This window comes from Petromyzon marinus, chromosome 38 (genome assembly GCF_048934315.1).
Source record: "Petromyzon marinus isolate PM22_M1 ecotype Great Lakes invasive population chromosome 38, UKy_Petmar_22M1.pri1.0, whole genome shotgun sequence".
NCBI lineage: Eukaryota > Metazoa > Chordata > Hyperoartia > Petromyzontiformes > Petromyzontidae > Petromyzon > Petromyzon marinus.
The window spans coordinates 10,417,823-10,430,493 of NC_133704.1; the positions used below are offsets into that span (position 1 = coordinate 10,417,823).

The 12,671-nt window shown below is 50.5% G+C and overlaps 1 protein-coding gene across 1 annotated transcript in view; it reads left to right on the plus strand.

Moving 5' to 3' along the window:
• Positions 1-10,595, plus strand: part of LOC116950310 (small G protein signaling modulator 2-like) — a 171,520-nt gene extending 160,925 nt beyond the window's left edge. Inside the window, exon 27 of the mRNA XM_076072471.1 lies at positions 353-10,595. Coding sequence (XP_075928586.1) covers positions 353-441 — 89 coding nt within the window. The 3' untranslated portion in view covers positions 442-10,595. The remainder of the gene's footprint in view (positions 1-352) is intronic.
• The last annotated feature ends 2,076 nt before the right edge of the window (positions 10,596-12,671 follow it).

The following is a 12,671-nucleotide window of genomic DNA, read 5'->3' on the forward strand; positions in this document are numbered from 1 at the left end:
GTATGGACAGATAACGCGGACGGACGGATACACATACTGACAAACGGACGGACGCGCGTACGGATGGACATATGTACGGACGAACACACGTTCGGACAAAATACCTTGTAAGCAGGGCTCTCTCTTGGGAGAGAATATTATGTACTTTTAAAGCTAAACTGAAAACGAATTTTCTTTACAACTGCTTTTCGTGTTTAGTTCCTTGTCCTTCCCCCGCATCTCCGATTAGCATGGCATGTCCACGTACGGTGCGAAAGAGGTTCAACGTACATACGTGCATGCGAGAAAGGTGCTCGCCGTGGTGTGAGCAAGCAATCGGTAAGAGTCTCCCGTGGGTCTTGGCCGCCCGCAGAGATGGCGGAACGGCACGACGCCCGGCAGCTGCTGGCAGGGGCGCGCGAGTTGGTGCACCGCGTGCAGGCGCTCATCGAGAACAAGTGAAGCGCGACCCGGTGCCGGCAGCACCAGCAGCAGCCGCCCCCACTCGCCACCCACTGCCACCACCGCTGACACCACCACCACCGAGCAGCCGCCTCGTGGGTGCTGCTGCTGCTGCTGCTGCCCCAGGGCGTCCGGGGGTCAAACGCCAAACCGGGGACAAAAACTCTGCCGTCGGATCCTGCAGGTTTCTCCCAGTGGCCTCACACAAACACGAGGCAGCACCTCAACCACCGGTGGTGTGCAGATCGGGTGCATTGCTTTTGGATATTTTGCTCGAATCTGTATAATCATATAATGAGAATATGATTATACAGCCCAGCGTTACCGCTACCGTTTACATCTCGTGGGTTAATCCGCGAATTTCCACTCTCAAGAACATTCCAAAGTTATTTTTTTTTTGCTCAGTAACACCCCCCCCCCCCGTCCCTTTTTACCCCACTGCCTTCAAAACATTACTTTCACACACGACGCAAATGTACACGTTCGTGTGTGTCGTTATTTTGGTTTGATAGTTTTTGTATAATTATTATTATTTACGCCCCCTCAGGCCCCAGCCTTGGCCCACACTCTTGTGCACCATAGCAATGCCACCGAGGCCCCGATAGTGGCAATGCAACAAGGAGCCAGGGGGTCTTTGCCAGCAGGGCCCATAGCTCAGACGGGACAAGAATGCACTGTGTGCTCCAATTTTCCCGCTGGAGGCTACTACAAACGAGACCTTTTAACGCCCAGGCCCGAGACCTCTTTACGGAGGGCCACGCTCTGGGCCAAGTTTATTAACGTGGGTCGGGGCTTACGCTCGGAGGGACCCCCCCCCCCCCCCCCCCGCAGGGGATTCTGCGCCGGTGTGGTGGCGGCGCTCCTCCAGTACGCCCGCCGGGGCCTTCGCGACGAGGAGCGGACCTCGCCTTGCCCACGGCTGGCCTGCGCCTGGCCACTCGCCGGCACCACCGTGGTTGACGTGCCGGCATTGTTGGGTTTTCACTGCAGCTCAGGTTGGGGGGGTGGGGGGGGCAGCACCAATTAAAGAGCTGGAGCTGCGCACGCCGTAGACGGTGCCGCTCGTCCATGCCACGGCCGCTCACACGCTCTCTTGCTCGCTCGACCCAGGGATGTGGCTCAGGTCACGCTGACCACCGACGCTCACGCACCTCCGATTAGCACGGTTGGCTGCGTACGATGCGAAAGACGTCCAACATGCACACGTACATACTCTACACGGACACTCAGCCTATGCCCGGCGCATCCTACGTCCCCCCCCCCCCCCAATCTACCCATCCGAGCCTAATGCCCACGCACGCACGACCGCAGAGACCACGAAAGTTTCTTAACGTGAACACACAAAGCTCACTACGGCCAAGTACCGCTCACCGGACTTTGCGCGTGTGCGACGACCTCCCCGAGGCTCCGCTGCACGATGCTGGTTTGCACAACTCACTCGGTGCTGGTGTCTCTCTGCTGTGCGTCGCGACGGTCGCGTCTCACGGACGTGGACGATGTTGGGCCGAGAGAGAGACGCCGGCTTCGCAGGTGCGTGGGTCGGTTCTCCTGGGTTTGGAAGCACGAGGGGGCGGTTCCCTTTTGCGGGGCCCTTTGTAACTCTATCCTCAGCCCCGGCCACTCCTGTCCCGTTAATTTGACACACGCTTGAGTGCGAGGGCTCAAATCTCTTCGAACTCGTCGTTCCCCGTTTGCTGTTTAAGCTCCGCTCCCCGACCTGTCCATGACTACAATCTCCCAAAGGTTTCTGCCAATCAATGGGAGAGACCCTCTTCCCTTCAACTAACAGAGCTCCCCTGCTGCTGTCCGGGATTAGCTGAGCCGTTGCTACACCACCCTGCACTCACAGCCCATCCTCGCCACCGCAAAGGGCAAACCAAGGGCAGTGACCATGCGTCACACCGCGTAGTCTTGTCATTTGTACGACCACCAGCTTCCCTGGAGGTGGCTTTGTGCCAAGCTCACCATATCACTGGGTCGGGTGGCCTTCCCCCCCCCCCACTGCCCTTCAAACGTTGCCAATATTTGTCCACCCAAAGGAAGCCCTTGGCCAAGGCCACCTGCTAGGATGCCCAGGGAGGAAAGCCTAGGGTTGGTAGAGAGGTCTGATGCCAGGGCTATTCTAAGGGTAACCCACCCCTTTCCCCCGCGATGTGAGCAGTGTGCAGTGCTGGGTCGCGTTGACACTGGGCTGCTGCTTTGTAGGTCAGCGTCACGCGCATGTCACGAGGCTTGTCCTAACCTTAGCCTCGTGCCGCGATCTTCGGCCTGGACTTCATGGTCTAGTGCGACAGGTCTCAGGCCTTGGCGTAGTGGTCTAGCGTGGGAAGCCTCCGCTTTTCCCTTCTCTTAGAAGAGGCTTCGACCTCATGTTTGGCTTCGTGTAATCTGCCTCAGCCTTGTCCTCAGCCTATTGTGAAAGGTTTTGACCTTTTTCTTGGCCTTGATTTAAAAAAAAAAAACACGGCTCTGTCCTCCAGTACCCAGGCCTTGAGCATAGACGTAAGTGCGTACGATGGGATCTCAGTTCCATTTCACAGAGCACGCGATGCCCACAATTACAGAATATGAAGGACCGGTCCACACAAAGAGGATCTGTTGGGGACGTGAGAGCGCGTGCCTATTTGTGGAGCCAAACGCCGCAATGTTAAGCAAAGGGAAGCACATCAACATTCCACTCTTATTATTATTATTGTTCGCTTTCGGGCGATGATGGTATTTAAAAAATATATATTAGAATATATACCATAGTTGTTTATTGGAAGTTTAAAAAGAAAAGTTATCTTTATAATGCGCACTGTGAAACTACAAATTCCATGCGTTTTGAGCGATGGCCCACACATCGCAGTTTTGCGAGGGGGGCGTAACTTTTTTGCGAGGTTCCGAGTGGCCTCCGTGACCTGCGTGACCTTTGTCAGAGAGCGACGCGGGGAGGGCACAACTGAATCCCTGACTTCATGGCTGGCCAAATGTAGACAAGAGTCTTTGAAAAGGACTATGCTGTGAATGTGCAACCGAAGTGGATTAAAGCGAGGATATGCGTGTGGAAAGAAAATTGGGCATTTAATCTGAAGAGGCTAGGTTAAGTGAAGAATATACGGTAGAGTACATGCTTAGGATAAACGGTAGTCTGGGTTTATCAAGTTTAAATGATTTATGTAGATTCAAAGGTTATTTTTGTTATTTGAATGGCTGATGCTAAGAATTGTAGTGTTGAACCGTCTATGGAGTTTGTCGTAGATGTGTGTGACATCCAAGGTCACACAATTTGTCAGACTTGGTGCCAACGATGCCCGTTACGATCCACTCAGTGCGAAACACAAGAGTCACGCTCATTTACTTTTCAGCAGCTTCACTATTCAACACGTGCAGCACATGCATTCATGATTACGGATGACCTACTCTTAAGTGATTTCATTACGAATAATAATACAAATCCGCGAGTTTGTGTTTTGTGTAATTTGACATTGCCGAGGTCAACCGGTCGACATTTTGGGAATTTATATCTGAGAGTCCCGATTCCTGCGAGAGCCTTGCGTGGGTGACAAGGTGACATTGCCTTCGCCTATTCATACTTCACACCCAATGAGGAAATGTGCAGTTCGCACCTCCTCATTCCCATCGTGATCGTGGTTTTATGGTGGCTACTGAATAGTTCCAAGCCGCTCGTTTCTATCCGTTTCGTGTGCCAAAGCCTGGAGATTTTCGCACGAATGCCTTGACTGCATTTTTGCCGTAAACAGGCAACACCCCCCGCCCCCCCCCCCCCCCGGGACCTTGAATGCCTCTCCGTCCCAGCGTGGCTATCGATTCCAGAAGCCTAAAACCCCGAAACCAGAATGCTGTGGCTTTGTTGTGCATGCTGGTGGTGGTGGTGTGAAATGTGTGCCCATTGCAGGGACATGCATGGCATTGTGCCAGTGTCAAAATGACTTTGTGATGCTGTGCGTGTGTGTTTTGTGGCTCGCAAGCGGCACACGAGTTGCGTTAATGGGGCTTTTGTATAACCCAGAGTTGGGGGGTCATGGAAGTGTATCATCCTTAACGGTGCCTGTTCTCTGTATTTATTTTGAAACTCGTTTGAGGAGGAAGGCATTTTGTCCACTCGCCTTCTTTCGAGTCCGCAGTGTGACCAAAGGAAGGGCCTCGAAGATTGTGGCTTCAGGATTTCCAAATGACTCATCTGTGTAGCAGTCGTTGGCCGCAGAAACCGATCATTTCACTGGGAACTCAAACTGAAATTTCTAAACCAATTTCTCATGCGATATTTTATAACAAATTTTCCCTTTACAATCGTTTAGAGCCATTACAAAGAATTCACAAATCCCTCCCCATGGTAAACAATTCACAGAAAGCATCTACTGGTGATGATGATCAAAATGACGATGATGATTATGATGAAACTGAGGACATGCAGAATTCTGTACTCGATTTTAAAAATTATTCCTGACTTGTGTAAGCCAGACGCCTTTCCAAAATTGTGTAAACTAAATGTATTTAACAATTCAACCGCCCAATTCCCTTGCAATTGTACGTGAAGTGAATCCGAAAGGAGCATGAGGTGACTGCTGTGCCTCGGGGCAGCTAATCCGCAACGTTGCCAACTTCTGAGAACCTGGGTTCAAAACTTACGCGAGCGATTGTAATATAGAAGCGGGATCTCAAAAGTAATTGCGTTTGTTCAATAATTTGCACAACAGACTGCATTATTTTTTTAAAGGAGCCAGCCATCAAACACTCCTGCACGACTGAGGAATGTCCCGTTAGTTGTTGTTGTTGTTGTGAAATGCACCCTGAACCACATCGGGCAAAGCGCCGTGATGTCACCCCGATATTGTTTGCCAGACACGCGGCTTTGCGTGTTGTCTGAGAGGAAAACGATGTTGCCCCAGTTGCCAATGGAACAGATCGAAACGCTTATTGGGACACCGTTGAAAAAAAAAATCTGAGTTTGAATTTGAACAACTACCCCACGATTAAACTGGGACTCTTGAGTCGAGTTAGTTGATGGCTGTCAGGTCGAATACCAATGCCCACACGTACAAAACCCATTTCGTAAAACAATTGTTGTGTATGTGTGTGTGACAACTTGATTCATTCGAACTCAGAGAATGAAAACACAGTGAGTGTTACGACCACGAGACAAACACGGTTTGAAGGGTGTATACAGCGGTGCCTCTCATGCGCGTTTCTGAGGCCAATCGAAGGCCCTCTTGATAAACCTTTGGCGTCGTCCTTCAGGGCCCTGCTCTGGCACACTGCTCACTGTGAGAGGTCTGTACGCGGAAATACCTTTGATATCATGGCGTGGCATGGCTATTTAAACAAACTGGGTCTACAGTGGTGAGAAAATAGCAAAGCTGTGTCAGTTCGCTGTTTACGTGAACACGTTACACGAATGGCCGCACTGCTCCCAGATTGGTTATTCACGAAGACAGTCGGTGGCGTGGTGTAAGAGGGCGCGGCAGGTGACGCCGATGGGCAGGGGACGAGGATGACGGCGGTCCACGATGGACTTCCCGACCCTCTCCGAGTGCTTGCAACTTGCCGAGGCAATCCTTCGGCGGGAGCTTATGAACCTCATGGCGGTAACCAGAGTACCCCGGCTCTCGCACAATGTCCGTGATGCAGTCGTTTCTAGTCTGTTGATGGTCGGCGACGCGGCTATCGACTCATCTCGACGAGCCGTACTCACGACGCGCCACCACCACGGTGCGTGCCGCGAGCGTTCGGAGGTTTCGGCGCGATCGTCCTCGCTGCGTTTCGACATCGCGGAGTGGCGGCACCGATTTCGGATTGATTGGTACCCTAAGTCGCGGAGTGAAGTTACACCCCTGGAAAAAAAATAGTGTCCCGGAAATAAAATATTTAATTGCCTCGGCCAATTTGTATTATTTGGTACCCCGGGGTACCGCCCTAAGGATCATTTGTCGGGTGCAGACGACTACTGGAGGCATGTTTATGATTCACCTCCCCGGTAAAATCAAAGATTGGTCATATTTAATCTCATTCTGACCGTCTCGTTTGTATTTTTCATTTCTTATTCTGGCTCCTGTTTCTCCCCCCCCCCTCCCCCCCAAACTCAATTATGTTAACTCTATAGCGTTTTATAAAATGTGCAAATCTCCTGAACAGTCGATTCTTGCACCCACGCTTGCGTGCGTGTGAGGGCGAGGAGCGACGATACCCGATGAATCCCCGTATCGTCAACGTGCCTAATGACCCGCAGTGTTCATGGGCTGCGCCATTACTTCCAGTCCTTTTCTTATTGGGTGCCATACTCCTGTTTTGTAGCCTGGGTTTTTTCTCATTTCTGCTCTTGTTAGTTTTCTTGCCGGGCCCAGTTATTTACTTTCATCTCAACTAATAAAATAAAACAATTGGTTCTCAAATAAAAACGAAACTTTATTTTTTTATTTTTTATTTTACCGGGTTAAGGCCCACTGAGCTATATATAATAATTTTTCAAAAGCGACCTGGCCACAAATTATAGCTCAACGAAGTGGCTCATCGCGTGGAAATGTATAGCAGCCAAATCCCTGAGCGCGTGGTGTTGATTCTAAATGTGGAGGGAAAAACTGGAGGACCCGGAGGAAAAATCCACGTGATCCGCGGGGAGAACACAACAGGCGTCGTCAGGGTCGAGATCGAACCCACAACCTCCTGTATACCAGGCGAGGTAGTTAACATCTCCTAGCCACCGTGGCGCCCCACGCGTTTAAGAATTGCGACGAGCACCTAGGGACAGCTTGCCGGGCCTCAGCTGCTAAGACACAGCTCCCGTTCGAATGTCTGCCAAACCTCCCCTGCTCAATTGTCAATTTGAAGCGAGCGTTACACAATATCCCTCCAGTTGAGTGGTCGACACTTAAAGTCGGTGGACTTGACTCTGCCGCGGTCGTGTACGGCGGCGAGACTTACAACGGTCGTGTTTTGCATCGGCTCCCTTTGTTGTCTTGAGAAAATAATAAATATATATTTAAATAACATAGTTATTTAACTTTACCCCCGATATTTAAAACTGATGGTGTCATGTAAAATAGCCTATTCATTTTTCACACACGTGTTCATGTACATGACCCAAGGTAATACAGTACTGTAACACACAGCAGTATGGACCATGTCTATCGGTATATATAGCAACAACAAAAGAACATCTTCTAGACTTTGCACTTTAACGTCATGATTATGTTTACTGTAGTAGTGTGTTGATGGTTGGTTTAAAACAAATATAAATGTAGGAATAAGGTGCAATGTTTACTTGATGGGGACCCACAACTTCTACAGTTGAGCTGATGGGGGTACAAAGGAGGAGGCGGTGCCGCTCAATGCCCAGCGGGAATCCTCCTGGCGAACCCTGCTTGCTTGGCGAACGTGGAACACCCCTTAGAATTACCGCACGTGTTACCCAGGGCATTGGCCCGTGAACACGGCTGGCTGGCTGGCTGGCTTTGGGAGGATGACGGCGGTGGCGGGCGTGGTGGCATTTATTTGCCCTCGTGGTTGAATCCGTGAGTTACCTTCACCCGCTTTGCCTCTGCACCCGAGCTACTGCCTCAGCAAGTGAGGGCGAGGCAGCGATGAGGTTTGCAGCGTGGATCCGCACCCCCCCCCAACGCCCCACCGCTTTCAACCCGTTGTTGGTCGGTGTGGTGTCAAAGGTCAAAAAAAGAGTACGTTGTGCTCAGACGAGCAATGTGGCAGCGGCACCTTTTGTTTTCTGTTGGTGGCCCCTTAGCCCAGCTGTGGAAATTCCACATTTCCAAGCCGTAAAGCCAGTGTCACTGTAGGATAAACCCACTGTTGGCTTTCCACAAAGTGGTACTTTATGCAGCCAGAGAGAGGCGGTAGGCCTCGGCCAGCCAATACTGCTGTCTCTATTTGGGAGCATGAGCCACAGCGCAGCCAATGGCCAGCTAAATGATAGCAACGTGGAGTACAGAAACTTATCTGCAGAAGCTCAACATTTGGGATTTGAAAAATATCCCAGACGAACATCTCAAGGGGAATAAAAGGATGGGAATACTCTGAAGAGAATGCCCATTAACCGGAATAAAACTTTTTTCCAGTATTAAAAAAATACAATATTCAGTAGTCCCAAGAAAACGCAATACCACGCAGGCCCATGTACTTCAAATGTAAGTGCACAGACTGATCCTGTCACCAGCTGTAACACTCTGGAAGAGTCACCTTTAACAATTTTAGAATTAAAACAATTTTACACCCATGTAGTTGTATTGTTATTACTACAGATCATCAGCGCGCGATGATCTTACTACTGCAGTTGCCATAATTGTTCCGGCATATAGAGATTTAAACGCGCCAAAGTCGCTCGCATCAAATCCCATCAAACGTGCGCAACACGTTTCCGTACACTCGTGACGTATAAGCTTATCAAACTGGGCATGTAAAGGATAGTGACTGAATGAGGGCTGCTGTGCAAATGCATTTTCCTGACGCCTGCAAGGTATTGTGTGCCCTGCACGTCTACATTGTTTTGTTTGTATTTTAAAGTGTAGGGGTAATTTCTCGATGCCATGGCCGGGGCCAGTCTATTCCTCGCCTGACCAAGTACCGACCCACTGTTCAAAGCTTGACTTTCACAGATGAACACGAGAATTTAACAAAATGTACGGTTGCCAATAATCCTGCTTGTATCTCGACTGCACGGTTTTTCCATTTGCAATCGAGGATAATTGTACGTGCAAGGGGGCCTTTGTTTGAAGACACCTTTAAAGAAATACAAGTTTGATAGACATTCCACACAGGCGGTGATAATATAATTTGTCTTATGAAGCTTAGAGAAACAATGATGGTGATAAGACAATTCGACCCCAAAATCAAATTAAGACTTTCCCAATGCGAGATTGTGCACGGGCACAGCCACCGTGTGTGTCATGGATGTCCACACACCACCGTGTGTGTCATGGATGTCCACACACCACCGTGTGTGTCATGGATGTCCACACACCACCGTGTGTGTCATGGATGTCCACACACCACCGTGTGTGTCATGAATGTCCAGACGCCACCACCCCCTCGATGGTGTTTAGATGTGGCTAAGAGACACCCACCAAAAAATTGCATTCCCGGTCAAATTTTATTTTTACACGCCTTATAATAGGGAGTGTGTATGGTTACTCCATAAGAGAGGTTTTTTTGGGTTAGATCGCATAAATGTGTCGTTAAAACCCGCCACCACCTGACACAGCCAACTAGTAAGGGTTGTCGCGTAAACAAATCTGGCTGTCGCCTGATGAAGCTAGTTGTAATTACTGGCGAAACGTCGTACTCAGATTGTAAATGTTGTGGCTTTGCTCTCCAACACACCGGTGTGCTGTACTCGTGACGAATTGGCACGTTCTGTTTACGTGACAAGCCTGTTCGGTGGAGGAGGTGTTGGTGTGTGGATGGGGTTCTTTATTTGGAGAAGCTTCGGTTTGCCGTCGTTACAGACCCTGCACAAAGACAACTATCCCCCGTATAACCTGTGTCAGACTGCTGGGGCAAGCGCTGTTAGCGAGCTGCACCTATGAAGGCCGGAACGGATACACGAGGGGGTGGGTGGCCAGCAACCACGCCCGACCGCCTTTGTCTCCCCCAGTGGCGATGTTTGCACACCCGCAGCAGGTAACTCGTTTGTGGCCGAGTCGACCTAGGGGAGGACCGGTTCAGATAATCGTCACTGGCGTTGGCCGCGGGCGGGAATCGAACTCGGTTCGCCCCGGTGTTCTTGGCGCGGCGTAAGCGCTAACCGCTACGTGACCGCTCCCCCCATACAGACGCTGCGCGTAGACACGCGCACGCACGCGCACGCACGCGCGAAGCGATGCCTCTGCACGCCCAACACAAAAAGAAGAGAACCCGCGCTTACCTTGTTCCCCCTGCCGAGGGCTGTGCGACTCGCCTCGTTCCTCGGGTTGTCTCTCTGGCCTGCCCGTCTGTTCGCGTCGTCTTGGGTTTATTTTATTTGTGGGGGGTGGTGGTGGTGGGGGGGTTGGGATGGGGTGGTGGGGGGGGTGGGGTGGTTGTGTCGGAGAAAATTTAAACAAGGAGCTTGCCGCCGTCTGAATGTACCACCGTGGATTGTGAATGTTTGTTGTAAGTGACTCAATAAAAAAACAAAAGCGCGGTTATCAAACAAACAAACTAAATTAAGAGATGCCGGGAAAAGTTGTTTCATTTTTTGTTGTTGTTGTTAAAGGGGCCAATGCCACCGTTTGTGTTGTCGGATTTGAAGTGAAGAAATGTGTGGCGCGCGCACGCGCACACAGGAAGAAAAAACAAAGACAAAAATCTCCCGTCTATATTCTTAGCTCTTTCGGTAAAGTCACGTTGAAGGGAAACAATAAAATAATAAAATGTATATAAAACAATAAAACATTCTCACGACGTTTCGACCATAACACCTGATGACGACCGTTTGTGTTATGGTCGAAACGTCGTGAGAATTTTTATAGTTTTTTATATATATTTCATTATTTTATTGTTTCCCTTCAACGTGACTTTACCGAAAGAGCTAAGAATATGAATTACTGCAGTCACGAAAGCTTTAAATCAAAATTTATCTCCCGTCTAGCCTAAACAGACTGTTGGGGCAAGTGCTGTTAGCGAGCACCTATGAAAGCCGGCACGGCACACGAAGGGGGTAGGTGGCCAGCACCACGCCCGGCCGCCTTTGTCTCCCCAGTGGCGATGTTGACTACACACCGCACCAGGCACTCATGTGAGGCTGAGTCGACCTAGGAGAGGAGGCCCAGGACCGGTTCAGAAAATCGTCACCGGTGTTGGCCGTGAGCGGGAATCGAACTCGGGACGCCGGGTTCGTAGCGCAGCGCAGCGCTGACCGCTACACCGCCGCTCCCCACACACAGGAAGACAAACACACAAACGCACACAAACGCATAGACAACAAATGAAATCGCGAGTGCAGTCCACTTGGTATTCGCGCCGTCAGTATTCGCACGGGAGCTTCACTTTGTCTGCAGCAGCTGTCGCAGTAAGAGGCGACGTGATTGTGTGGGGCACTACCCAATCTCGGTAACTTTTAAAAAGAGTCATTTACAAATGTGTACCACCTGTGATGGCCAGCACCGTGTACACGAAGAACATCGTGCGATCTTTTGACGTCCACTCTGTTTTGTTTTGTCTTTGCGTGGTTAATACACCCACCACGATATTAACCAGGGTGGCCACTCGCCCCGAACCCAGGAACAACCCCCCTGCAACAAAGCGGCGAATGCGCTCGTCGTCAGCCACGTCACCACCCTTGCACGAGCATTGGCTAAGCTGTTTGGTAAGGTTTTAAGAACAAAATTATCTCCACCAAAGTTTTGTTGTTTCTATCCCCCCCCCCCCAAAAAAAAACACATACAGTGGACTATCAGAGATTACAACCGAGCGTTGAAATGTTCACACGGTGCCCCCCCCCTCCATTAAACTATCCCACATTTGTGCAACACCCCCCCCCCACCCCATCAATTATTGACCACAGCCAGGGCCAGATTTAGATTTTGTAGGCACCCGGGCTACAGGTACTGTGAGCCCCCCAGTAATATTTTCAAAAGGAAAACTAAATTAAACTACAATTTATTTTTACAAGGCCAACAAACGAATACAATTAAGCAATCACAAATGAAATAACGGTTCACTTCATCTCTGGAAGCCCTCAAGCTGGCGGAGGCCCCCCAAGGGTGCAGCCCCTAAAGCCCCCCGTGCCTTAATCCGGCCCTGGCCACAGCTCTGAACAACCCCCAACCCCCACCCCACTCTCATCACAGCCGCAGGCACAGAGTTGCGGACCCGCGCCACTCCCCGAGTCCCTCCCACGCGAGGAGTCGACACTTTGGGTGTCCACACAGGAGGTGGCAAGCGGGGACGCGGTTCGCAATTGACGCGGGATGATGCCCCCCCCTACACCCAGTGGTGTGGTCAGGGCTGTTCGTCGAAGAACGGGGGCCCACCACCTGATGGGCTCCCTTACAAGTTCACGTGCGACGTAGTCGGAGCGTGGTTAGCGACCGGTGTACAGGCAGGGCTTTTGATACTTACATTAAGCTGTGGGGGGGGGGGGGGGGGGTTATAGTTGGTTGGCCGGACACATTCCGCTTTTTTTTTTGCGGGTAAGAATGTAAAAAGGTCACCAACGTGAATATGATCATACTCATATTCTTATTTTATAGCTACGTGACTTTACCGAAAGAACCAAAGAGTATGGATTAGTGCAGTCA